Here is a 27,903-nt window from a genome sequence, read left to right on the forward strand (position 1 = left end):
TTTACAGTTATATGACAGGTGGTTTTTATTTTTCACTAAGCATTTATTTACAGGCTGCACAAGGCGAAAAGCATTCGTAAACACACAACGTTTGTACGCTTCTATACAGAATAAATAATGTTACATTTTTATAATTTTATAATAAGTAAACTCTATAAATACAGGGGTGCATTTACAGTCTTTCTGGCAGTTTCAGCAGCTGGTTCTTAAGTCAACCTATATATTAATGCTACATCACCACAAACTGTATAAAATTCTGCTAGAATATTATATTTCCCTATATTCACATGACGTACTTTCTGTGCGCTGTATTGCACTACGTGACGACATATGTACAGGACAAGCTTTAATAAAACATCTGTACAGTGAATTATACCTTATTATCCCTGTGTTTCATATTAAATGAAGTTATATATTCCTGCTATTTTTTAAAAAAGAACAATGATACATGGTAACCCACATAGCAGACAGGTCTGGCCCAGATCTGGCGTCAAGCCGGCATTGCTGGCTGAGTTCTGGCATGGCAAGTGGTATGTCAACCAGATATGGGCCAGGTCTGGCAATGATGGCACTGTTTACATTATGGCATGCCAGATGTGGCCCGATTGTGGTTTGGTCTATGTGGCCCAGGCACATAGAAGACAGGTCTGGCCCAGATCTGGCGTCAAGCCGGCACTGCTGCCCAGTTAGCAAGCACATGTGGGCCGATTCTCGCTGAGTTGTGGCACATTCGGTTCACTGTCAGCAACGGTAAAAAATTGCGGGCCGATTGTGGGCCTAGCACGGCGACGATTCTGGCTGACTGTCGGCATTTTTAATCTGGGCCAGAACCATTCTGAGCACGGCGAGCGATTCTGGCTGACTGTCGGCATTTTTAATCTGGGCCAGAACCGTTCTGAGCACGGCGAGCGTTTCTGGCTGACTGTCGGCATTTTTAATCTGGGCCAGAACCGTTCTGAGCGCGGCGAGCGTTTCTGGCTGACTGTCGGCATTTTTAATCTGGGCCAGAACCGTTCTGAGCGCGGCGAACGATTCTGGCTGACAGTCGGCATTTTTAATCTGGGCCAGAACCGTTCTGAGCGCGGCGAGCGTTTCTGGCTGACTGTCGGCATTTTTAATCTGGGCCAGAACCGTTCTGAGCGCGGCGAGCGTTTCTGGCTGACTGTCGGCATTTTTAATCTGGGCCAGAACCGTTCTGAGCGCGGCGAACGATTCTGGCTGACAGTCGGCATTTTGCGTGTCGGACGACTTTGGCTGACAGTCATCCATTTCAGCATTGGTAACATGATTTGTGTCGTACCTAGCCCTCACCTGGCGTAAAATTCTGGCCTGATGTCAGATAAATATTCTCAAAAAAATTCGAACCAGAACTAGTCTTAACATGGAAGATCATTCTGACTACAGTCTATAGGAGGGGTCACCAACATGGTGCCCGTGGGCACCAGGGCGCCCCCAAGGACCACATGAGTTGCCCACGGTGACTGTTCTAAAAATAGCACAACTCACCATTGAGCATGGCGTCTAAAATTTAATTTTATCCTGTTGATATTCTTCTTTAATCACATTTGCATTTATATAGATTTGAAAATGGCAATATCTAAAAGAAAGCATTTAAAACGCTTTTATTATACATGATTTAAGAAAAATGTATCAAACTGGTAGCCCTTCATAAGGCTCAGTACCCGTGAAGTAGCTCCCAGTTTCAAAAAGGTGACCCCTGGTCTTAGTCTATAAGAACATAAGAAATTTACAAACGAGAGGAGGCCATTCGGCCCATCAAGCTCGTTTGGGGAGAACTTAACTAATAGCTCAGAGTTGTTAAAATCTTATCTAGCTCGGATTTAAAGGAACCCATGGTTTTAGCTTCCGTTACACTAGCAGGAAGAATATTCCATACTCTAACTACACGCTGTGTAAAGAAGGGCTTCCTCAAATTTGTTTTAACATGTTCTCCCGCTAATTTCCACTTATGGCCACGAGTTCTAATATTTAGACTAATACTGAAATAGTCATTTGGCTGAACAGCATCCAGACCCGTTAGAATCTTATAGACCTGAATCATATCCCCCCTTAGTCTCCTTTGCTCAAGGCTAAACAGATTCACTTCCGCTAACCTCTCCTCATAAGACATTCCTCTAAGACCAGGAATCATTCTCGTTGCACCTTTTCTAAGGCAATATATATGAGGTTCTCATTTCATTATGTTGTATATGTAAATCTGCAAGATGTCACCTGGGTCTGTTCCAGCATTGGTAATGCTTTGTCCCATACCTGACCCTCATCTGGCATAAAATTGTGGCTGAAGGCTCTGTTCTCTATTATATCATAACCACTGTCTGTTTGGGATAAAGCCTATACTAAAGATCATGAGAAACACAATAAAGGGCCAATGGCTGACATACAAAAAGACTCCAAGCACCAGCTGTTGACATAGTACAGTCCCACTGATATGATAATTTTTTTGTTTAACATTGGAAAACCATTAAAACTTATTGGATATTTTTTGTTAACTACGGTATATCGTCAATCATTATTTTTCATCTGACATGTTTACTTAAAAAAGGAAAAGTAAAAACAAATGAAAACATTAATTTATCTTCTCTAAAATCTTGTCTTTTAAAAATATAAACCCGTTTGGAATACTTTGTGTATAGGGCTTTTCTATTGACCGTTCGGTATTTGATCATCTACGCTGAACAACCAATCCTGAAATAAGTGGGCGTTAACGTTTCAGTTTAGACCAATCAATGTCCTTTAGACGTCACTGCAACTTCCCCGGACTTTGAGGCTGTTGACGGCGTCGATCGACTTTAGATGGCTGATTCAGTTTGAATAATAACGAGCGAATTGTGGTAAGTGAAATATTTCAGTTACTTTTAAAGTTCCATTTAACCTTTTTAGTCAGAGATTTTAGCTTAAGATTCTGTCGGAACGGTATGTTGGGAATGATCGTTCATTTTAAAAAGTCGGTTCAAACAAGTCACACGCCTTGACATAATATTAAATACAGGGCTCTCGAGTTTAAATCAGATGTTTAACGTTAGATTACATCTGCAGAGCTCTCAAGTCTCACGTATTGTGTGTGGGACACACGCATTTAACACAACAATCTCCCACGCCAAACGACATTTCTCTGTCTGAGAAGTGATAAAGCTCGCGCCACAGCTAATCCAAACCTGCACCTTCTATTTTTTTCTTTTCATGGGGAACATGTCACTTCAGTCCACTGCTCCTTTGTTGCTGGTGATATCTGAAACTTGTTTGGTTAAAAATGAGCACCGCAAGTTCCAATTTACGACTTTGTGCATTTAATTCCTAGTGATGGAAATATATCCTTATATATATATATAAGGATATATTTCCATCACTAGGAATTAAATGCACATATATATATGCGTCTAATTGATCAATCGACAGATTTATCAGTTATGCATGATCATAAGTTGGTAAAGTTGTGTGTCATATTAAAGTCACAGTAAAAAAAAAACAGGGATGAAATTCATATGGAACAATCATATATTCTGTGCAGTATTGGATGTAGCAGCCTTCTGGACAGTTACAGTTCAGCAATGAGTGTTTTTTATGTCAGATCAGAACAGATATTACATTTCAGATTGCATACATATATGCATACAACTTTGACGTGTTGTGAATTAAATGGTGAAATTAACAACCCTGTTTAAATATTGTTTACTTGTTCATGATATTCTGTCATGGACATAATGATTCATATCTCCTTATTTGTGTACTACTGTATGTGTTTTGGAATTGTTTTATACTATAAATGTTGGGTGCTGTCTTGATCTTGATGGTATGATTTATGTTCTATGTCTTAGAAGCAGGTGGCATTAATAGTTTTGTGTTGTGTGTTGTGGCTGCAAAATTCCTTAACTAGGAGTGCAACGGACCAGGAGGCAGAGAAAAACATTCAAAGATGGCTTCAGTTGGCACCTGACAGGGATGGAGGAATGAAGGAACATGCAAAAAGGGCAAATGACACTTAATTCCATTGTTTGTGATGTATTTACTTGTTTTGTATTTGGATTTTTTTGTGTGTGTTTTTGACCACCCAAATTTCACATTTTATTAACCAGTTTTACAGGGCCGTGTTCTTAGATATTTTGTATGTTGTGAAGTGCTTTAAACGCCTCATCTGTCTGTTGATGTTACAAAGTAAAGTGTAATTAAATATCAATCAGTGGTTTGTTGAAAAGCATTTATATGTTGTTTATAGTAAAAGTAAAAATAAACTTTATTGATATCAATTGTGTATCCATTGTGCTTTATGATGTCACTGGGCCTGTTATAGCCCAAATCAGGTAGAACCATGTCTGGGCCATCACTGGGCCTGTTATGGCCCAAATCAGAAAATCCATGTCTGGGCCGTCACTGGGCCTGTTGTAGCCCAAATCAGGTAGAACCATGTCTGGGCCATCACTGGGCCTGTTATGGCCCAAATCAGAAAATCCATGTCTGGGCCGTCACTGGGCCTGTTATGGCCCAAATCAGGAAGAACCATGTCTGGGCCATCACTGGGCCTGTTATGGCCCAAATCAGAAAATCCATGTCTGGGCCGTCACTGGGCCTGTTATGGCCCAAATCAGGAAGAACCATGTCTGGGCCGTCACTGGGCCTGTTATGGCCCAAATCAGGAAGAACCATGTCTGGGCCGTCACTGGGCCTGTTATGGCCCAAATCAGGAAGAACCATGTCTGGGCCGTCACTGGGCCTGTTATGGCCCAAATAAGAAAATCCAGGTCTGGGCCGTCACAGGGCCGTCATTCTTTGCGGTATCTGGGCCAAAGGAAAATGAATAGTGTGGGCCAGATCTGGCCCAAAAGAATTTTGCTATCTGGGAATATGTATTGCTGGTGAAAATGCTGACCTTGAAAACCAATGTGCGACATTTTAATGTGTGAAATACATTTAGAATCGTACTGTTTAAGTGCTTTACCCAGAACTGAGGAATATCAAAGTGTATGAAACATTAACTAAATGTTCTGTATTTTTTACTTCCTTTAAACTGAAATGTCGCTTACGTTTGTTGCCCACAAATGACACTAATAATATAGAAACAAAATGCATGTACTGTGTCCTTATGAATAATGTAATTTACTTAGCAAATGCTTTTATGCAAACTGATGTACAGCTGAGAGAGCAGGCTCAGCCAGTCCCTGAAGCAGCAGGGGTTAAGGGCCACACTCAGGGGCCCGATGGTGAAATGACTGCTGACCCTGGGATATGAACCAACAACACAGGCACAGAGCCCTAACCTGAAGAGCCACACATCACACACCAAAACATCAGCACATATTGTACTAAAGCATCACTCCTAACAGGATAGTTTTCACATTGATTACAGTATATCTCTTCTTTTTATTACTAGGTTGCAAAAAAACAATGAACTTTTTTCATTTAAAATGAAATATTACTACACTTTGGCTTTCAATCATTATAAATTACATTTTAAATAAAACTAAAATTTAAAAAGCCACCATATCCACTCATCCTGGAACTTATAGGGTTTCAAAGTTTTTCCTCTTCAGCTGAGAACAGAAAGAAAAGCTTGAACGTAAGCAGCACCGAGCACAACGCAAAACTCCGCTAAGCTCGAAAGATAACTAAAAAAATATTTAATTTCTCGCCTATTTACACAGCTGAGTAGCCACTGATCAGTTCCATTTATTTACACTTTCCAAGGATACAACAACAATAAACTTGTCCCTGATAAGATGTTCTTAATCACCGTCTTCTGCTGACCCCTAAAGCACAAGCATCAGCAGCTGACAGACAAAAAAGTTCCAGTTGTGTATCACAGCCTATAACTTCAACACATAAAAAACGCAACAAGATAGTCTGATTGTCAAATGAACCCTGCTAGCCTGTCTTGGGTGTTCCTACTGGGTCAAGGGACATTCCATATGGAACAAACACCACATAATTCATCTAAAAAAGCAAAATCATATATAAATTAAAAGGATCAGTGTGCCTGGAGTTTGACTGAAACTAGACAGCAAATACAGTGCATGCAGAATATAACAAAATATTCTGAAAGCATGACCTTAATCATCTCCGGATGCCTGACCACAGCTCTCCGCCACATGCACTGCTGTGGACTCAGATCAGTGGTTCTGGGGCAGCACCCGCTTCAGAATAGAAGCACACATTATCTCTATTTTGAATTACGGCGTCATTTTGGGCGCGGCAGCTAATGATAGGAGGGAAACGAACGTCTAGGCTTTGGGTTTTAGCGTCTTGTTATTAAGTTATAATTTAGTGGCAGGAGAGGTGAGTCTTTCAGGCTCAGACATGAACTCTCCTTTTCATCTCCTCTGTTCTACTGCTCTCGCTCCTCCTCCTCCTCCTTTCTCTCCTCTCCCATGTTTTACTTCCCTTGTTCCTCCTCTTCCTTGCCCTCCTCTCCATCCTCTGCATCTCCTGCTTCTTCCTGCTCCCCAGGACACACTTCCACTGAGAGCATCTCCTCCCCACCGTGCCTGGGTGTCATCCGTATCAGCATGGAGCAGTCTGAGGTTTCCGACACCACGTCGACATCGTCATGGGGGAGCTTACGTGGGACAGGGGAGCGGCGGTGCACGGGGGAGGGAGGGGGAATCGGGGACGAGCTGGACGGCTATGAGGACAGAGACAAAACCGCAGACAGGGACATGGATCAATAACCCTTGGGGAAAACATCTAAAACATTCCATCACTCCCAGTGTCCGGCAGATGCTAGGACCTCACATCTTACACAGACAGGCTTAACACCCAAACTGCTGAGAGGCTAAATGAGAAATAAATCATTCAGCTCAAACCGTGCGTCTCATCATGGAGAGAACCATTGTATGGAGATAATGCCAAAGTTAGCAATTTTATTGAATTAAAAGTTTTCATTTTTTTGAATGAGGTCATGAACGGGACATCAGTCTGCAGATCATCCAAGGTCATACCTCTAGGGTGGTGCTGGACGTGTTTGTCTTGCCCTTCAGTTTAGAGAAGATCCCTTTCATGCCAGACTTTTCTGTCATCTCCAGAGCTGCCCTGAATAATTTCGGAGTCTCAGGACGGGGTGGAATCACTTGTGGGGGGTCCTTTGTCTCCCCTTTATCATCCGCCGGCTTCTTGTTTTTTGTTAACATTTTTCTGGGAGGGAGAATGACAGTAAAAACAGCTGAATTCGCTATTTTGATGTTTTTATACCAGCATGCACATTTTATGCTTATAACATTGTCCCAAGAGTCGTCATTTCCTTCTCATCTCACAAGGGGACGAATCACAAGAAAGAAGGCTGATCACATGAAACCACCCAACTCCTTTCCGAATGTGTTCTGTTATACAGTGAGGGCTTTTTTATTTCCTGGGTCCACCTCCGTCTCGCCAGAGACACTGGGCAGCACTCTGTGTTGGCTCGGTCACACGGATGGTCATATGACCAAGCATGTGATTCCCCAGCTGTGATTAAAAGCGCTATGTTGGGGTTATGGAGGCCGCAGAGGCCGCAATCCTCTCTCACTTGGCCTTCTTGCGCAGCAGCTTCTGGGATTCGGGATAATGGACCAGGATCTCCGCCAGGTCCTTCTTGTCCAGGATGAACAGGTTAGCGAAGCCATGGGCCACTACATTAGCCGTCCGGCGGTTCCCTCCTCCCACTGCCAGCAAGCTGCCCCCCCCAGGGGACAGACAGAGGAGATGAGTTTGAGAGGAATTTCCCACTCCATGTTCACTCAAAATAATGTGGTGAAGCAAGTTATTTTCAGGATCAATGAACGTGGGGCAATAGGCTTCAAAAACAAAATAAATAAATGTGTTGGTTATCAAATGTAAATATCATGAGTGAAAATGCGTTTAGTAATAGTAGCAGTAGAAGCAGTAATAATAGCAAAAATGGTAACAACAATAATTACATGTGTGAGTGATGTGCAGGTTAATCACAGGTCACATGACCATTCCACTCCTCACCTAATTTCTCCAAATACAGAGCCTGCCTTCAGCGTCACAAACACAGTCTTCCCGTCGGGCCCGCCCACCACTTGCACCTCCCCAGCTTTGATGATATACATCTCCCTTCCGATCTCTCCCTGCAGTGGCCGGGGGCGGAGCATTAATTTCCTAGACAGACCGTGATTGGCTCAAGGGTGACCAATGGCATGCTGCTGTTCATGCAACAAACAAGAAAAAATACTGACATGCTACAGAGAACAAAGTCCTGTGGGGTGGTTCAAATTACTGGAAGATCAACAGCATGTAACCTGTTTACAAGTACATGAAGTTCACTAAGCTAGGCTTGCCCTACTCCAGTCACATCCACAAAGCAGAAGTGAGTGATTAACTGAAATGAGAGGATGATGTAAAAAAAAGTCAGGTTTATTGTTGCGGATTCATAAAAAAAGAGGAGAGGCATATATACCTTTTTGCAAACATAGTCACCTGGGAGGTACACCACAGAGCGGAGTCGCTTTAACATGTCAAAAATCATCTGTCGGTCACAACCCTGGAAGAAGGAGAGAAATATGAAAGCAAATAAAAACAAAAAACAGCAGCGTAAGCAGTCAGTGCCACTCTCTAAAGTCAAAGGTAACTTCTGCTCCATCAGGAAAAGTCAAGTCACCGTTTAATCAAAAGAAAATTTGGTTTACAATGTTAAATAAGTGGAATAATGTTGCTCTTGAATGACTGGAAAACGGGGTGATTATGCAGACTGGATGTAGCAGAACTGAAACGTGGTCCCACACTCACGGCCGAACCGCGCCAGACTTGCCTGGAACAAAGCCACTTTGCTGACAATGTCGTAGTTGACATCCACGGCGATGTCGAGTCTCATCTTGTCTGGCAGCTGCACCAGTAACCCCTGCTCGTCTGACGCCGGGATGAACCGAAAGAATCACAAAACTCTGACATTCAAAGCTTCTTGGAAAGCGGGAAAGGCCCTGAACTCAGTAACAGCAACACAGAATGCATCATGCCGGTAAGTGATTAGATATGTCTTACCCAGCATGCCCTGGGACTGCCAGGTGTAGTCATACCAGGTCTTGACCCGGTTCTGCACATCACGAGGAATGTGGTAGGAGGCCATGTACTTGATGGTGTTGTCCATGCAGGCTCTGTAGTAGGTCTTCCCCGCTGTGGCCGCACCCACCACATCTCTCATCTGTAAGAGCACAGCGAAGTGAGGAATCAGCTGCAAATGAGCATTTCCAAATAGCAGGTTATTAATGAAAGACGTCACACAATTTAAATCATGTGACAGGTTGTGGGGCTTGAGGGCTTTCTGTAAACGATGGGTTAAACCAAACTTATAAATCTGTATTTGTGCTAAGTAAACATACCACCCACCTAACCATCCATCTTCCAATCAATTATTGGGAACAGGGTCATAATTATTAGTAACTGCTAGTTATGTCCTATAGAATGATCAGTCCTTAACTGTTCAAGCCCCATATATAAATAATCAACTGAAATTCTTAACGAATGCTGTATCATTATTTCTTGGGGTAAGACCATCTTTCATTATTGGCACTTTTTGGATCCCCATGGGGAAATTCACGTTTCACCCCCCCCTCTTGCCGTCCACGAGAGCCAGTGGGCTGTGAAGGGCAGCCACCCATAGCAGCACCCAGAGAACTGGGGGTCAAGGACCCACAGATGTGTCGAGGTGGGGCCTGAACTGGCGAACTATTGATCACGGGCACTGAGCCTTGGCCCGGGGGGGGAGCCAAACGCTGCCCATTGAAAATTGATCCTTTTTACTTTTGCCTCAGAACAATATGGCTGCAACATAATGGGAAACTTATATCAGGTCTGATTGATTGATTGATTGATTGATGAAGCCCTTTATTGCTGTTGCAATACACCTTGTCACATGGTCACAAGTACCAGCGAAATAATGGCTATCAACCCGACCATACATATACAACACACGTAGGGGGTAGACAGGTCAGGAAGACAGGGGATTGTAGGAAAACTCAGAGAAACAAGATTACGCGAGGATAGTGTAGGTGAATAAAAAAAAAACAGCCCCCAGACTGTACCCTGATGGTAGAACATTTACCTTTGTGGTGCTATAATTAATACCTTAAGCTTAATTAAACCGTCAGCGAAACAAAAATCCAATATTCATAGCATGCCATGAAAAATAAGGTTGGGAAGCGATCGATTGTGTAACTCAAGCTGACTATGTAACTCAAGCCTACCTGTCCAATCATTATGGAAAAGGCAAAGACTCCTACAAAGTAATTGACCAGCTGGAAGAGGGTCTCAAAAAGAGTGGTGGGTCCAGGAACCCCCCCAATGGTGAGGAGGGTCTTCACAGCGTAGTAATAGCAGCGAATATAACTGGATGACAGAAGAGAATATAAATCTGTTAAACCATGACTGGGGGAATCAGAGCTCAGGAATCCAATTACGTCTTTGTTACTGCCGTTCTTATACCTGTTGCCCGATCCATCATATGTCCATTGAGTGGATCCAAGTCCCTCGTAATCTGAGCCCCAGTAGAAGAGACAGGCATTGCAGTGCAGGGAGTAGAGGAGGTAGGTGGTAGTACGAATGACTCTGACACGAGGAGGATAAACATGTTTTTGGAACCTCATGGCATTTTTACAGAACTCAAACGTATCGTGTTTCATTTGCTACCAAGGGACAGTTTCAGGGAGAAGTCAGACAAGAATGGACCTCAGACCCCTCAGGAATTAATCAGCCACAATATCATCTTACCTGTAGATGTAAGCTTTGCTCAAGATGGCTTCCAGACGGTCATTGAACTCAAAGAAAGACATGAACTGTTGGTTGAGAACGGTAGAATGGCTGTCATTACATGTGGTATTGATTATACGTTGAACACTGAGGTTTGCTCTGCATCATGAAGTGCTGCAGTGCACTTCTACAGTGTTACTCTTCCAGGACTTAGGGTCTCATCCCGGTCCACAGGGACTCCCATACAGTCCACATTTTTGCTCCCTCCCAGTACAACTGAACCAAGCAATCAAGAACACTGAATACCCGGTACAGGTGTGTTTGGAGCTGGGAGGGAGCAAAGATGTAGATTGTCTGGGGAACCACGAGGACTGGGTTGAGAATCTCTGATCTAGGAGAAGTAATATGATTCGAAGAGGCATTTATTTAGCAATAGATGTGAATTACTGCTATCTGGGCATTATACCGTCGCTGTGAACTCAGAGGAACGGAAAAGGCTGCCTCCAATAACACAGGATTATTTCCTGTAGGCTCACCTTCAGAATCCGAGGGAGACGAAGCAGTGAATTGAAACCAGTCTTAATATACAACAACTCCAGTGGAATGAGAGATACGATATCCATCTGAAATACATAGTTTTGTTAGAATAAACATTTAGTAAAGGATCAATGACAATACACTCTCGAAATGCAGGAGTATATAAAGTAACTAGTATGTTAAAAAATTGTCCTGACCTTGAAACGCAGTGTTTTCGTGTAATTACCCCTCATTTCTTTTTTGTCACACTGCAACAAAAACCGGAATGTTTTGGCATTAAAAATTGGTGGATTTTGCTAAGGAACCTGTGTCTATAGCAAAGTGACACTCGTCATCCCCAGAGGGAAACTGTCTTTTCACCTGTTCTGTGTTACTCTCCATGAGAAATACTTACAGCTGAAGGCAAACTTGGGGGTAACACTACAGGGTCAATCAGAGTGTAGCCCCCCGGAGCCAAGGGCATAATTTTGGGTTGAGCACTGGAGGAATTGAGGTCTCCGGTTTAGATTATTGGGGGGGGGGGGGTTAGAACCCCCTCATAATTTACACCCATGCCTGGAGCAACTGGAGATTAAGGGGCTTGGTCAACAGCCCAACAGCAGCATCATTCTGTTATCCCTGGGATTTGAACCAGCAACCTTCTGATCATAGGCACAAAGTCCTACCCAGCTGAGCCGTATAACTATATATACAGCAGGGACTCAATCACACTGCTCAGAAATCTGTCCAGGATGCTGCTCACTGCGGTTTTGCTCAGTATTCACTCACCACGATGTCTCCGCTACGGACAAACTGCAGGCGAGGCTGAAACAGCAGAATGTCCAGGATGTAGATGGCGTCACACAGGTAGTCCGCCAGCAACCAAAGGTGGATGTTGTCTGGGGTCTGGTATGGGAAGGCCCAGCGCACTGGGATCAGCCATATGTTCCAGTTCCAGGCAATCGTGACAAAGAAGAGCCAGAGAACATAGACCAGGTCTACAGCAAAGGAGATAGCAGGAGTCATTTATGCGGACACACTTATCCAATAACTGGCCCAGCTGGGTTGCAGCACATTCATCACCTTGATTTTTTGATTTTTCCATTTATAATCTTTATATTCCACTCAGAGGTGTGTCAAGTGTTTATCAAACCGGTCCTCTGAAAACCCAAGTCCCTCAGACAGTTCACATTTTTGCTCCCCCCCCAGACAGTCCACGTTTTTGCTCCCCCCCCCCAGACAGTTCACATTTTTGCTCCCTCACATCTCCTGGTAGGGTCCTCAACTAACCTCGTTTAATAAAATTGAACCCCAACCCCTTCCCTCTGGTCCACAATCTTTACTGTTATAGAAAATATTGGGGGGAGGGAGGGGGGACTCTGATAACTCAAGTAACCCAGGAGCCTTTGACCATATTAATGGAGAAATGCTTAAACTATATGAATAAATATGAAACAGACATTTCACTATAGATATTGGTTAATCATAGTCATTGCCTAACCACTATGTCTTAAATATCTGGTCTCTTTCTTGAAATGACATTTATTGACAGCATTTTTAGCCAATAGAAATACCCGTTTGGGAGGCCTCCTCTATTCGACACGCCCATTACTCCAGCCCGCAGGAATACCCGTTTGGGAGGCCTGCTCTATTCGACACGCCCATTACTCCAGCCCGCAGAAATACCCGTTTGGGAGGCCTGCTCTATTCGACACGCCCATTACTCCAGCCCGCAGGAATACCCGTTTGGGAGGCCTGCTCTATTCGACACGCCCATTACTCCAGCCCGCAGGAATACCCGTTTGGGAGGCCTGCTCTATTCGACACGCCCATTACTCCAGCCCGCAGGAATACCCGTTTGGGAGGCCTGCTCTATTCGACACGCCCATTACTCCAGCCCGCAGGAATACCCGTTTGGGAGGCCTGCTCTATTCGACACGCCCATTACTCCAGCCCGCAGGAATACCCGTTTGGGAGGCCTGCTCTATTCGACACGCCCATTACTCCAGCCCGCAGGAATACCCGTTTGGGAGGCCTGCTCTATTCGACACGCCCATTACTCCAGCCCGCAGGAATACCCGTTTGGGAGGCCTGCTCTATTCGACACGCCCATTACTCCAGCCCGCAGGAATACCCGTTTGGGAGGCCTGCTCTATTCGACACGCCCATTACTCCAGCCCGCAGGAATACCCGTTTGGGAGGCCTGCTCTATTCGACACGCCCATTACTCCAGCCCGCAGGAATACCCGTTTGGGAGGCCTGCTCTATTCGACACGCCCATTACTCCAGCCCGCAGGAATACCCGTTTGGGAGGCCTGCTCTATTCGACACGCCCATTACTCCAGCCCGCAGGAATACCCGTTTGGGAGGCCTGCTCTATTCGACACGCCCATTACTCCAGCCCGCAGGAATACCCGTTTGGGAGGCCTGCTCTATTCGACACGCCCATTACTCCAGTTTGCAGAAGCCTGTACATGTATTAATGTGCCTCTGGTTCCTCTACTTCTCCCTATGGATGTTTTGGCAATTTTACTGATGACACCTGAAATCTCTCTTCCCAAATTAACACACTTGACAGACTCAGTGATAGTCGCTTGTGAAGTGGACGTCATGTTTGCAGGCAAGGAGGAAGCCTCAGTTCTGCCTGTTGCGTTTCTTTAGATATTTAGTGGCTGCTCCAGTTAGAAGACCAAGGCCATTTAGAGCGTGTTTTATTCTACAGGCTGATAAGTTATGCGTAAGTGCCAGCATCTCCTGTTTATTATGTCTGAGTCACTGAATATGTAATTGACAAACCTGATATTTATGTGTATGCATTGTATACCCCCACAACATAAGCCTCTGAAATTCACTTTCTCACATTAAATAAAATACTCCTTTTCATGCTTCACTAGTTACCTGCTATTACGACTGAATCATGTAAATAAATCAGTCGCAGGCCTGAATCCGCTTGTTCCTAAATTCATGTAATTATCTTAATTACTCTGCTGATCTCTGTGCCTGTGTGGCTGCTGGTTCAAATTCACACATCTAAAGTACAAACATTCACTGTCATTAAACAGTGAATGATAATTAACCATGTTAAAGTTTAACAACCATCCATGAGGTTCACAAGGCCTTTAATATCTGTTTATCTGCTAGACCACAGCACTCCTGTACTTTGCTGCTTGGACCTTACCTCTCCTAACCCTAACCCTAACCCTAACCCTAGGACCCGCCTCCTCTACAATTTTATTGGTTATCACTATTGATTATCATTTTTGTGTCAGTGAAACTTCCATGAGCGCTAAAAGGCTGATGGTAGTAGAGTTCCCAAAGATCAATGAAAGGCTGGTCCCCATTGTCATAAGCCGAACACCAGTGGTGTGGTTCCTGGAGGCCTGCCCCACATAGGTAGACCATAATCCCCTATAAATCAAAACTCCCTGCTTGATTCCATATACCAATGTTTCCCAATCCAGTCCCCGGTGACCCTCAGACAGTCCACGTTTTTGTTCCCTCCTAGGAAGTATAAAAGTGAACTGTCTGGCAGGGAGCTGGGAGGGAGCAAAAACGTGGACCATCTGTGGGTCTCCGAGGACCGGAATGGGAAACACAAACCATAAACAGAAGAAAAGGCAGATTAAGTTCTCACTGGTGAAGGGGTCGATGCTTTCAGGGAGCCGGTACTTCATAAGCTTCCTGGACCACGAGGGCAGTTTCACTTTGCAGCACAGCCTTTCATAGTAGTGTTCCTCTAAATCCTTGTCTGATGGACCAAGGGCCTCGTCCTTCTTCTCTTCTTCAGGAGGAGGATTCTCTGCAGGCTTCTTGGAGGGGGCTGCATATAAAAAGGTGAAAGTGAGAGGCTCAAGTGGGAATATGGCTGAATGCCACTATATTAGATAGATAACAACCTTGCTTTGTAAAAAGGTATGATTACCAATCCGTAGGGATAAACCACAGTGCATCCCACAACCCTAAGCCTAACCCTAAGCCTAACCCTAAGCCTAACCCTAACCCTAACGTGTCTACTCACAGCCAGAGGGGCTCTCATCATCAGAATCGTCTGGATCAACAAGTTTTTCCTTGACGCGTTCAGTTCTTTCCTTGAAAAGCTTCACCAGCTCCTGGAGCCGCTCGGTGACAATGGTGCTCGTTTGGCTCAAGGCAGAGGCTGGTCGCTCCTTTGCGCTGTGGAGACAAATGACACTGGCAAAGAGGAAGTGACATCACAGCACTGTGTGCTTGCAGAGAAACCAAAAAGCATCGGCAAAGTCACATGACAAAGACAGCTGAAATAAGCTAATTTATTGAGAAGAGGTCACTCTTAGTAGTATACTGTACGACATCTAAAAACTACTAAAATTCCTAAAATCAAAAGAAATTCCCAACTTTAGCATAAAATGAGCTGCATCTGAAATACAGGTATTTATTCCAATGACATTGTGTTTCTCTTTTTGAAACAGAAATTTGAGCTGCTGGGTGTAATATTTATAGATGTCAAGCTTAAATAGAGATTCTTCCTCATCAGTTCACTCCTTTGTGTTTAGGGATGTCGAACACTCAGGAGGCCAACTCACCTTTCATCAGCACTCATGAGGCTGCTCTGGCTACGCCAAGCCCTGATGGTTCTCTCACCTTCTTCCTCATCATCATCCTCCTCGGAGTACAGCCTTTTTCTGGACAGGGCAGAAGAAGATCAGCTGCAGCACAGCAAGAATCGCAGAGACGGATACCACATGTGTGTAGGTATGGTGCCTTCGGGCACAACTGTGACATCCAAGACCGGCGTGTGACACGGAGTGACAGACAAACAAGAAGGTTATGATTCATGATTCTGTGCCAATGAACATGATGAGTCACTTGGGGATGGAATGGGTTGCACGACATTTGGAAATAGGGCTTTATTGGGTTAGTACACATGACCTGGTAGGACATACTGTTTGGATTCTGCTTAACCTGGAGCAGGGGAGGTCACAGACTCAGACTTGTGAAGCCGTAATGCACGGTGAGGGTTAGGGTTAGGTTTAGGGTTAGGGCTAGGGTTAGGGATAGGGATAGGGTTAGGCGGGATCTGAACATGTGATGTCCAGGATGTGGGGATGCTGACGGTAAATGGCAACAGCAACGGGCAGTTGGGTTTGCTTGGGTGTGTCTTACATCTTTGTCCAAAATAACTGCAATTTGCGGCCTCTGGGTCCAACCATGCATCTGCCCGCGTGAGGGAGATGGGTTGGACATGGGGTTGCCGCAGGAAGTGACGGAAGACGGAAAGAGAAGGAAGGATAGAGGAACGAAAAGACAGAGGACAAGCTGTAAAACTACCAGGCTGGGTTCAAGTCAGTTGTGATACAATCTGTCTGTGCCACATGTATCTTCTATCATTCACAGTGTAAAATACACAAAATACTAACACTTTGGAAACACTCTTGTAAAAATCTAGTAGTTATTTGCACATGATTATGTGTGTAACCTGCGCACAATATTTTAATAATATTACTTTATACTGATAACATCCAACATCTACAATAAAACAGAGTTGTAATGACAACTTTTATAAAATTAATTATATATCTTACTGTTGCACACATAATATGATTACACTGTGAGCTAAAGTGATTCTGAGCTAATGTTTCCCTAGCTGTGAGTAATGTTCACTTAAGAACTCATTTTACAAGAGGTAGGCTATTTTAAATGTTCCACATGTGATCACATGCTATACAGCAGGGTTTCCCAAACCAGTCCTTGGGGACACCCAGCCAGTCCATGTTTTCGCTCCCTCCCAGCTTCCTGCCAGACAGTCCACATTTTTGCTGGGGAGCTGGGAGGGAGCAAAAACATGGACTGTCTGGGGCTCCCAGAGGACCGTGATGGAAAACACTGCTATACATCATAGCTTTTTATTTTTGGAAATGTTGGAATAAAAACTGGAACAGAAGGAAAAGCACAAGGGATGTAAGACAAATCTCTATGTTCCTGTGATCTAAAAGCCACTGACGATGGAAGGGGGGGGGGATCTCACTGCTCTGACCAAGCAGGGCTCACAGAATACAAAGAAACACAGAGACCAGGAGAAGAGAAAGGCACAGCTAAGGGGGTAGGTGCAGGATGAGCTGCTGTGGAGTGTGGAAGCATCTAACTGCGTATATGAAGCTGATACACTGTACAGTGTACACTCTACAGCTACAACTATCCATACATCTCATCTCTGCTGCATTCACACTGTACACTCTACAGCTACAACTATCCATACATCTCATCTCTGCTGCATTCACACTGTACACTCTACAGCTACAACTATCCATACATCTCATCTCTGCTGCATTCACACTGTACACTCTACAGCTACAACTATCCATACATCTCATCTCTGCTGCATTCACACTGTACACTCTACAGCTACAACTATCCATACATCTCATCTCTGCTGCATTCACACTGTACACTTTACAGCTACAACTATCCATACATCTCATCTCTGCTGCATTCACACTGTACACTCTACAGCTACAACTATCCATACATCTCATCTCTGCTGCATTCTTACTCATTGTCCTCTGATTTGCTGTATTTTTTCCCGAAGAGAGAAAAAGAAATATACAAAAGGAATGAAGTTTTATTATCTCCCAATTTCATGAGGCTGTATGTCACGGTTAATGCACGACAGGCCATGCATCTTAAGCTTTTGGAGACAAAGAACCATCCAGTGCACTGTGCACTGAAAAATTGCACTGGGTGTTTAAAACATATAATGCGTGAACTGGAGTGCATTAACCTGCTTATAACACTGACATTACACTGGAGTGCATTAACCTGCTTATAACACTGGAATTACACATTTGGCTAACATGTTTGCACCTAAAGACATCATTTCCACATTGACGAGCCGAAAATGCATGTATTGGTATAATTACTTTCTTCTGCCAATGATTAAGACATTTTGCTTTGATATGACCATAACCCTTCATTAATTCAAAAATTGTCTATTGCTAACAGAGTATATCATAATATTGTAATAGTACGCTGATCAGAGGCGTCAGCTCACCTCCGGGACGCCATTTTCATGCCGGGCACGGTCAGGGTTTTAAGGTTGGGTTTGTGTGGGGTGACAACTTGAGGCAGGTAGCTAGGACCCCCTCCCAGCTCTCCATCTGAGTCCACATCCTCCACGTTTACAGCAGGGTGCGTGCTTAAGCGGGAGCTCTCTGAGGAAACACGTACATGTACGTGAGTCTGAGTGAGCATCCTAAACCACAGCAAAGTCACTCTTTTTGCCGATTTAAGTGGCAAACATCCGATATCTGAATTTTCCGAATTATATAAAGTAGTGTTCCTCAACCTAGTCCTCTGGGACCTCAGATGGTCCACATTTTTCTCCCTCCTAGCTCCCAATACACCTGTACCAGGTATTTGGGGTTCAGATGTGCTAGAAGATGGGATGGAGCAAAAATGTGGACTGTCTGAGGTCCCAGAGGACTGGGTTGAGGAGCACTACTCCAAGTAAGTGAGACCCTTGAGAAACACAGCATTATGTATGTTTGTGAGAAACTTGCGATGCAGCGTGACATCATGCTACATCAGCGCACGATTTAGGATGTAACCGCATGGCACTAGGCTGCCCTACAAAGACAGAACACAGTAACTACACTCACACTAAAACTGATGAAATGGGCTTCAAAGTTCTTTGACTGTCTACCCGAATATGTAGTAGGTAGGTGAATGATAGTGTACATCTTAAATGTATATTTATCAAGTCACTAAGACATTTTGTTATGAGATAATACAATGCATGAGAGACCAGATTTTAGTCATAACTCAGTTTTGATAAAATACGCCGTGATGGAGTTGCCTTTGTATGGCACTAGAGGGCGGTGCGGATGGGGGCGTCTCACCTGAGGGTCGGGCGGAGGGCAGGGCGGGGTTTTCCTCACTGTGGAAGCTAGGATTAGAGAGGCCTGATGACTGCTTGGAAAGGCCAATGGGAGGCAGGCGGGGGTAACTGGGAACGTTGGGAAGCTCCAGCGTGCTGCCGGGAGAGGATGGGGAGGGGGTCCGCGAGAGCAGGGCGGGGTCCTTCCGCACTAGTTGGTCTAACTCCAGGGATAGATTCTGCTGCTTAGGCATCTTGTTGAGGCTTGAGTCTGTTAAGGTGGTTCACAACGTTGAGGTAGTACTGGTGGCTGAGCTGGGGTATCTGAACGAGCTGTGGGGGCAGTTGAGGTTTCAGCTGGGCCAGGTGCTGGTTGAACTGGTCCAGCTGTGCCTGCAGGTGCTGGTTGAGCTGGTCCAGGTGTGGCTGCAGGTGCTGGTTGAGCTTGTCCAGGTGTGGCTGCAGGTGCTGGTTGAGCTGGGCCAACTGCGGGGGCAACTCAGGCATGGGGGGCAGTTTCGGCAAAGTCACGCCGCCATCCTGCAGGTGACGGCTGCAGTGGTTGAGGCAGTCAGGCATGCAGGGGACTCGCATTAGGCAGCGTTTTACTGCAGGACAGCTGCCTGGGGCTGAAAGGCAGAGACAACACAGCCTGTCACTGCCTCATGCTCCGCAAAACTGACAGATTAGTTTTTTTTTACAACTGTCAGCCTATTAAGCTGAGGAAAGTTCACACTCAGCATCAGCACAAGGGCAGGGACTTAAAGCCACCAGGAAGCCGAGCCTGAGAACCTCACAAGCGCACTCTGCAAAATCACAATATTACACAATTATTACATAATTTACTCATATTAATTACACTATAGGCCAGTGTTTCTCAACCCAGTCCTTGGGGACCCCAGACAGCCCAGGTTTTTGCTCCCTCCCAGTGCCCTTTGAGCTGAGAAGGAGCAAAAACATGGACTGTCCAGAAACACTGTAGCAGTGTTGAGAAACACTGCTACATCCTCCTGAGACTCCACCCATTTGTTATTGGTCATTGTAGTGGACATTTTGTTTTTGCATCTATCTTTTCACTGATGTTAGGAAACATATGTATTCCTGTTGTGCACTAAAGACGACATGCTGTGAAGTAAAATAAAAATACATTTGAAAAAATCTAAACTGTAAGATGTCTTATTTCCTCCAAAGACAAATAACCTAAAATAGGAGGATAGGCAGTCTGCAAAACATACAAGCCCTCTACAATGTCATACACTACATTTGTGGATGATTTGCACATCTGTGAATTTCAGTTTTAACGAGGCATGCAGACTTGCCTTCACACTCGACCCCCTTATCATCTTCACCCTGCAGTGGTGCAAATGAACAGCTGTGAATGACTGAACTGTGAAGCTGCATAACCAGGATGTCACAATTCTTTGGCAGCAAGGCGACGCTGGTCTTACCTGTGCAGAAACTGGGGTGAGACACTGATCCTCACTAGTGTTCGGCTGCTCGGTCACTGGTGGACAATCCGCGTTGTCCTCAGATGGGGAAATTCTGCTGTGTGAGTCTTTCTTTGTTATCACTGCTGGTTTAGGCTCCTCTGGTTCCTCAGGTGGCGGTGATGATGGTTCAGGTACTGGTTCCTCAGTCAGAGGAGATAATGTCCTTAGATGTTCAGGTTCTTTGGGTGAAGGAAGCTCTGTCTCTGCTGATTCTGGTTTCTGATCCTCGACAGGAGGTGATAATGCCTTGACTTCATCCGCCCCTGGTTCCCAGTGAGAATTTCTGTGTGGTTGTGAAGGGGGGCTCTGAGCTAATGTTTCTGTCTCTGACGCCTCTACCTCTGAAGCCTCCTGCAGTTTGCGTTCTGGAGGGCTGGGTATATTCTCCACGGGACACACAAAGCACCTGTGGAAAGCCAAAAAATGTCAGGAGAACAACATAATCAAACCCGGAGCATGTGCAGTATTAACTGTCCTATACACTATGTGACGGAACATCACGGCTGGTCTTTAAATACGAAATATCCCAAGCGTTTGCAACAGTGACATCATGTTAAAAGCTGGCGAAATTATCACAATATATAGAAAACCCTTTAGCATCGAAATCGTGCAGCAAACTAACATTCACAATAAAATAAAAAATAAAAACATCACGGGAATGGCAATAGTGTTGCGTAACTTTTTAACGGTTTTAAAACGGCAGCGACAGCTACTAGAGGCATACCGTAAATATCTGGTATAGCATATTGACAAGCAGTCCTAAAAATGAAAACAAAAAATGAAATTGCAAAAAATTCACTTACAAAAGGTCCACCGGAAGGTGCTGGATAAAAGAGGACGGTTCTAGAATTTACACATGAGCAATCATGTCAAAAGGAGTTATAAAGTGCAACCAAACACGCATGGAACAATCTTATGCAGGAGACAAATCGAGCTTCTAAATCATATTTCTCATGCAATAAGTGGAAACTGCGCCATCCTTTTGCAGTGTCAGCGCAGAAAACATGAAAGCAGAGGTAAGTTTCTAAGGCAACCGTCCAGAGGAGAAGCAGCGCAGTTGCTATGACTGGGAAGCGTGTTGCTATAGCAGCGGGAATAATTAATGATCATCCTACTGGGATTATACGGAGTTTACAGTGAAGCGAAGGGCTATAGGGAGAAGCCCGAGCGCATTCTGTCCCTTAGGCGGGAACATATGGGACAATGACTTCACAAACATTTACTGAAAACACGTCACTTTGTCGCACATCAAAGGTAATTTCATGCTCATTAATAATTTATTTTAGAAAAAGACTCAGGATGACAAGACGTGCCAAAAATGAATTCAAGATTCATCAACCTATAGTTAGTAAAGCATGTGAGTTTAAAAGGGAAGAAAACGGTTTATCTTTAATCATTAATAAATGATTAATTAGTTTCCTTTTTAAATAATTGAAAATAACTACAAAGTAAATTAAGTAAAACAAATGTAATGTAAACTTGGAAAGTCTCTCCACCTCAGCATCAATCTGCTGTTTTGAAAGATCGAGAAAATCTATTGGACTTGTTGCATGATAACTTCAGTCTTACTGTCTTTGAATCTACAAGTGCATCACATAGTATATAAGATACCACTCCATATTTAAAAAAATCAGCATTTTTAAATCCTGGTTTAATACTGGTTCCGCTGGCAGAAGGCTACACTGCATGTCAGGCTGCTTCCAGATTCGGAGATTCTAAGACAGCAGTAGCCTACATGAGAAGAAGGTGAAGCAGGAGACACTGGGAATAACCAGAAACCAGCCAGGTAGAGGGCAGAAGCAACTTTCTAATGCCAGAGATGACCGTCAATTTATCCTGCAGTGCCTCATAAATCGTAGAATGACCTCAAGTGACCTTCAAAAAAAATGTGTAATATCAAGTGGCGTGAAGTGCACTGCTAGGACAATAACAGGCTCCTAGAAGCAGGACTGACCCATAAAGCAAGGAAGAAGCCCTTCATTAATGAGAAACAGGGAAGAAACAGGGTGCAGTTTGCAAAAACATATATATAATTGAGAGACGCACATCCATAAATTGATAAATGAGTGAAACAAAAAATTTTGCTGTGGTCTCATAATTTTTTCAAAAGCTGTATACTTGGATGTACTGAAAATTAACTACTGAGTACAAACAATAGTATCGTTACAGGGTGGTACACCTGTAATTTCCTTACACATTCAGCAGCTCAGACTATCTACGTATGAATAGAAGATGCAGAGGATCTCTGTGAGATATGGTGGTCCCCACTGTCTCACCTTACGTTCACCTTGCCCGGGTACAGCCTCTGCCCACCGACGGCTCTTACGTTTGCCCAGCTCGGGCATAGCCTCTGCCCACCGACAGCTCTTACGTTCGCCCGGCCCGGGTACAGCCTCTGCCGACTGACGGCTCTTACGTTCGCCTTGCCCGGGTACAGCCTCTGCCCACCGACGGCTCTTACATTCGCCCTGCCCGGGTACAGCCTCTGCCCACCAACGGCTCTTACGTTCGCCCAGCCCGGGCATAGCCTCTGCCCACCGACAGCTCTTACATTCGCCCGGCCCGGGTACAGCCTCTGCCGACTGACGGCTCTTACGTTCGCCTTGCCCGGGTACAGCCTCTGCCCACCGACGGCTCTTACATTCGCCCTGCCCGGGTACAGCCTCTGCCCACCGACGGCTCTTACATTCGCCCTGCCCGGGTACAGCCTCTGCCCACCAACGGCTCTTACGTTCGCCCAGCCCGGGCATAGCCTCTGCCCACCGACAGCTCTTACATTCGCCCGGCCCGGGTACAGCCTCTGCCGACTGACGGCTCTTACGTTCGCCTTGCCCGGGTACAGCCTCTGCCCACCGACGGCTCTTACATTCGCCCTGCCCGGGTACAGCCTCTGCCCACCAACGGCTCTTACGTTCGCCCAGCCCGGGCATAGCCTCTGCCCACCGACAGCTCTTACGTTCACCCGGCCCGGGTACAGCCTCTGCCGACTGACGGCTCTTACGTTCGCCCTGCCCGGGTACAGCCTCTGCCCACCGACAGCTCTTACGTTCGCCCTGCCCGGGTACAGCCTCTGCCCACCGACAGCTCTTACGTTCGCCCTGCCCGGGTACAGCCTCTGCCCACCGACACCTCTTACGTTCGCCCTGCCCGGGCACAGCCTCTGCCGACTGACGGCTCTTACGTTTGCCCAGCCCGGGCATAGCCTCTGCCCACCGACAGCTCTTACGTTCGCCCGGCCCGGGTACAGCCTCTGCCGACTGACGGCTCTTACGTTCGCCCTGCCCGGGTACAGCCTCTGCCCACCGACAGCTCTTACATTCGCCCTGCCCAGGCACAGCCTCTGCCGACTGACGGCTCTTACGTTCGCCCTGCCCGGGTACAGCCTCTGCCCACCGACAGCTCTTACGTTCGCCCTGCCCGGGTACAGCCTCTGCCCACCGACAGCTCTTACGTTCGCCCTGCCCGGGCACAGCCTCTGCCAACTGACGGCTCTTGCGTTCGCCCTGCCCGGGTACAGCCTCTGCCCACCGACAGCTCTTTCGTTCACCCTGCCCGGGCACAGCCTCTGCCGAGTGACGGCTCTTATGTTCGCCCGGCCCGGGCACAGCCTCTGCCCACTGACGGCTCTTACACTGACTTCTTATTCACAGCCATCGCCTCCTCGCCCTCCTCCTGTCCCCCCAGTAACGTGTGCAGCACATGACAGGACACACAATCAAGGTCAGCCTTCTCGCTCGGCCAGAGCGTAACAACAGCGGCCCAGAAGTCAAAACAATCAGAGTGTAGCTAAAATTAAGCCCTACTTGTCCACATTTTACTTGTTTTATATGTAAGATGTGGAAATGAAAATGTGAAAATTTAATAAGAAGGAAAACTACTTGATGTCATGCACAAATCAAACAATGCATGACATTCTAGGATGGACCGCTTGAGAACAATGAGCTGGTCTATCCTAAAAGCCTCTTTCAGTATTAAACAAAAATAACTGAGTGATGCTGGCTTGTTAATCTACTACAAAAATTAAATTAGAATGGGAACAAGACTTACTCTGGATCTTCTTCATTCTCTTGGTCCTGGATATCTGGACATCTTTGTGAAACAAACAGTGGTTAGACTGGCATGTTCATACAGGACTTTGGGAGGTGTCATGGAGAGCTACTGCTGAACCACATACTTACGTCACAGCTCCCATTCTCACATAGCGCTTTTTATCACAAGCCGGGAAGCCACCAAGGTGCCAGCAAGACACCACCAAGGTGCCAGGAAGACACCACCAAGGTGCCACCAAGAAGCCACCAAGGTGCCACCAAGAAGCCACCAAGGTGCCACCAAGACACTACCAAGGTGCCACCAAGACACCACCAAGGTGCCACCAAGAAGCCACCAAGGCAGTACAGAGATATCCAGAGTCAAGGAGAAGTGCCTGAGAAGTGCAACTCAGTGTGGTGCAGGCTGGTGACTGAGATTCGGCTGCATAGCTTACTGTTCTCCACCGTCTGCCTCTGCTTGAGGCTCCCACGCCTGCATGGCGGCCCGCTTCTCCGCCAGCTCCTCCGCCCGCTCCTCCGCCCGCTCCTCCGCCCGCTCCTCCGCCCGCTCCTCCGCCCGCTCCTCCGCCAGCTCCCTCACTGCTCTCTCGGCGGCCCGCCTGGCAAACTCCTTCACCATCCTCGCGGACTCCAGCCTCTCCAGTTGGAGTCTGGAGAAAGCAAACAGGGCTCGGTTGCCAATCTGAGGTGCAGTAGAGGATTCTGGGGCAGGGTCTAGCAGGAAGTATGACTGGAAAGTTTGGCGTCCGAACTCTTGAAGCGATGGCCAGCCTATTTAACTCACTACCCACACGGTATCCCCACCCACCGTGGCTTTGAAAGTCTCATTTCTTGAATGACTAAAGTGTTTAATTCAAAACAGAGGTAAGATCTTTCTATGTCATGATGGCACAGCATGGGCCCTCTCCTGGACACCCTCAGGCCCAGGTGTGGGACAACTTCCCCAGTTCTCCTCCTGAAATGGGTGGCCTGGTTACGGCACGTATGCCAACAAAGAACTTTTAACTATATATATATATATATAAGAGCGTAGGCTTGATTTCAACACTGGTGTGGACCAAATCAGTCCTGAACCCCCGGCCCCCTTAACACGCAGAGTACTCCTACAACACTGGTGTGGACCAAATCAGTCCTGAACCCCCGGCCCCCTTAACACGCAGAGTACTCCTACAACACTGGTGTGGACCAAATCAGTCCTGAACCCCCGGCCCCCTTAACACGCAGAGTACTCCTACAATACTGATAGAGATGTGTCCCCAAATGTACATCCTTGCCTCTCCTCCAGAGTTGCCAGTAGAACCTCCTCGGCCTCCCGCTTGATGCGGTCCATGATAGGGGTCCAGCGCCCAGTCTGTGTGCCGGCATCCTCCTTCTGCATAGCCCGAGGCAGGAGGCCCAGAGGGAGGCTCGCGTCCTGCATCTCACACTTTCCCCTCTCCCAGTCTGGATCGACATCTTCCAGAAGCATCTCCTCGGGATCGTGGTATAGACAGCCTGGAGGAAAGGCAGCCATGTGGGGGATCAATGCTGCCAATCTGACTCCATAATCAGCATTCAGCACGGGGGTGACAGTCACACCACGAACATGGCCAGCGGTCAGGTTTCGCTCATTTGGGATTGGAACGCTCCATCGTAATGATCATCAGTATGAACTATAAACAACAGCTAAGTAAAAACAGTAATCGTGATTAAGTCACACAAAACATTAGCAGTAATAACCAATGTTCACATGTAGCATCTACCTTAAATGTTGCCAAAATGATTTGATTAAACTTAAAACCACTGAATGGAGCTTACAGCTTTTTTAATGGTTTATACTTAAGATCTCTGCTTTAATCATTATGTAGATTTACCATTATCTGTGGAAACCTTAAAGAAATTCTGGCTCAGCATAACCAGTGTTGGTGTGTGTCTTGCCTGACTAACTGCTCTCTTCAGTGTTGAGCCTGAACCATGTCCTGTTCCTTTATGGTAACACTTTGCTGGACAAGGAATGCTAACCATGACATGCCCTGAACACTGTAAAATGCCAGCCCCCCCCCCCCCCCCCGTACACAACACACTATACTCTGTACTCTGGCTCATGTCTTTATTTTATACCACAAAGCATTTTCAACAAGAATGCTGCCTTAGGCATGTGGTAGCTTTTTGCAGAGAAAGGAAAAAAAAACATCAAAATATCTGAAGAAACAATGATTTGCAGTTATGGCGGTATGTAGTTTCAGGCTCTGGTCGTGTTTACGCAGGGGGTGAACAGTTACAGCTACAAAACCATTCAGCTGCATTCTGGGAGCTCAATCACAGTGATGAGAGATGCAGACTTTGAAACACGTGGCGAGGGGGGATTTCTATGCCCAGTCAATCGGTGCCTGGTTTGACCTAACAAGTGAATGCAGTGATCAAACAAGGGCGGTGATGTACCCGTGCATCACCACAATACTCAAAGGCGAAACATACATATTCCATACTGTGTACACTGCAGTTAAAAGCACCAAGGTGTGATGCAGCTATAAGCACCAGATTTCCAATTTGTCATTTGTGCTCTCATGCTAAAGGTATTAAACAATTACACAACAGTCTTTAACTAGGGACAAAACAAGGACAACTGGAATTTCAGGTCATATTCTATGACAATTTAATTGGATGTTACTGTGCAATATAAATATTTCCCTTGTAATGCATAATAGCTGTGTGAAAGCTGCTGTTCTGTTTCTCTACTAAGCGGTTAGGTCTGTTTTTGAGTCAGTTATACTTTCTTCATATTTCACTTTATGTTTACCAGTCTGTCCGTGTGCCTGTCAGCCTGTCTGTGTGCCTGTCAGCCTGTCTGTGTGCCCGTCAGCCTGTCTGTGTCCCTGTCAGCCTGTCTGTGTGCCCGTCAGCCTGTCTGTGTCCCTGTCAGCCTGTCTGTGTGCCCGTCAGCCTGTCTGTGTCCCTGTCAGCCTGTCCGTGTGCCTGTCAGCCTGATCTTATTCCCGTCAGCCTGTCTGTGTGCCCGTCAGCCTGTCTGTGTGCCTGTCAGCTTGTCCATGTGCCTGTCAGCCTGTCCGTGTGCCTGTCAGCCTGATCTTATTCCCGTCAGCCTGTCTGTGTGCCTGTCAGCTTGTCCATGTGCCTGTCAGCCTGTCCGTGTGCCTGTCAGCCTGATCTTATTCCCGTCAGCCTGTCTGTGTGCCTGTCAGCTTGTCCATGTGCCTGTCAGCCTGTCCGTGTGCCTGTCAGCCTGTCCGTGTGCCTGTCAGCCTGATCTTATTCCCGTCAGCCTGTCTGTGTGCCTGTCAGCTTGTCCATGTGCCTGTCAGCC

The 27,903-nt window shown here is 46.0% G+C and overlaps 1 protein-coding gene and 2 long non-coding RNA genes across 4 annotated transcripts; 2 read left to right on the forward strand and 1 right to left on the reverse strand.

The window, feature by feature from the left end:
* The first annotated feature begins 460 nt into the window (after nucleotides 1-460).
* Nucleotides 461-4,265, forward strand: LOC140578237 (uncharacterized). Its single transcript, XR_011982338.1, has 2 exons — nucleotides 461-2,852; nucleotides 3,896-4,265. It is a non-coding gene; the product is annotated as an uncharacterized lncRNA (long non-coding RNA).
* A 518-nt stretch (nucleotides 4,266-4,783) lies between these two features.
* Nucleotides 4,784-19,314, reverse strand: LOC111851955 (cyclic nucleotide-gated channel beta-1-like). 2 transcript variants are annotated; one of them, XM_072698654.1, is made up of 19 exons: nucleotides 19,083-19,314; nucleotides 18,236-18,395; nucleotides 16,351-16,401; nucleotides 15,771-15,869; nucleotides 15,227-15,381; nucleotides 14,843-15,028; nucleotides 11,998-12,206; nucleotides 11,427-11,477; nucleotides 11,229-11,315; nucleotides 10,714-10,778; nucleotides 10,429-10,551; nucleotides 10,191-10,332; nucleotides 8,989-9,148; nucleotides 8,759-8,856; nucleotides 8,408-8,491; nucleotides 7,960-8,078; nucleotides 7,514-7,660; nucleotides 6,951-7,143; nucleotides 4,784-6,634 (listed from the first exon to the last, which is right to left on the reverse strand). In XM_072698654.1, exons 1-19 carry the CDS (start codon nucleotides 19,312-19,314, stop codon nucleotides 6,386-6,388), a joined length of 2,610 nt encoding a protein of 869 aa, XP_072554755.1. In that variant the 3' UTR covers nucleotides 4,784-6,385. The 2 variants fall into 2 exon arrangements, with proteins under 2 accessions (XP_072554755.1, XP_023683113.1); XM_023827345.2 differs by lacking the exon at nucleotides 16,351-16,401.
* LOC140578238 (uncharacterized) lies at nucleotides 7,966-20,218 on the forward strand. Its single transcript, XR_011982339.1, has 2 exons — nucleotides 7,966-8,965; nucleotides 15,741-20,218. It is a non-coding gene; the product is annotated as an uncharacterized lncRNA (long non-coding RNA).
* Nucleotides 20,219-27,903: the final 7,685 nt, after the last annotated feature.

This window comes from Paramormyrops kingsleyae, chromosome 13, assembly GCF_048594095.1.
Source record: "Paramormyrops kingsleyae isolate MSU_618 chromosome 13, PKINGS_0.4, whole genome shotgun sequence".
NCBI classification, from domain to species: Eukaryota; Metazoa; Chordata; class Actinopteri; order Osteoglossiformes; family Mormyridae; genus Paramormyrops; species Paramormyrops kingsleyae.

Bases quoted from the DNA above. Each gene is read 5' to 3' on its own strand.
- LOC111851955 (XM_072698654.1), bottom strand. From the start codon at position 19,314: ATGCCTAAGCAGCAGAATCTATCCCTGGAGTTAGACCAACTAGTGCGG. The intron at 15,029-15,226 runs GTGAGTAGACAC...TTTTATATGCAG, and splicing joins TGATGAGAGCCCCTCTGGCT to CCCCCTCCAAGAAGCCTGCA. The intron at 11,316-11,426 runs GTCAGGACAATT...TATGTATTTCAG, and splicing joins CGAAAACACTGCGTTTCAAG to ATGGATATCGTATCTCTCAT.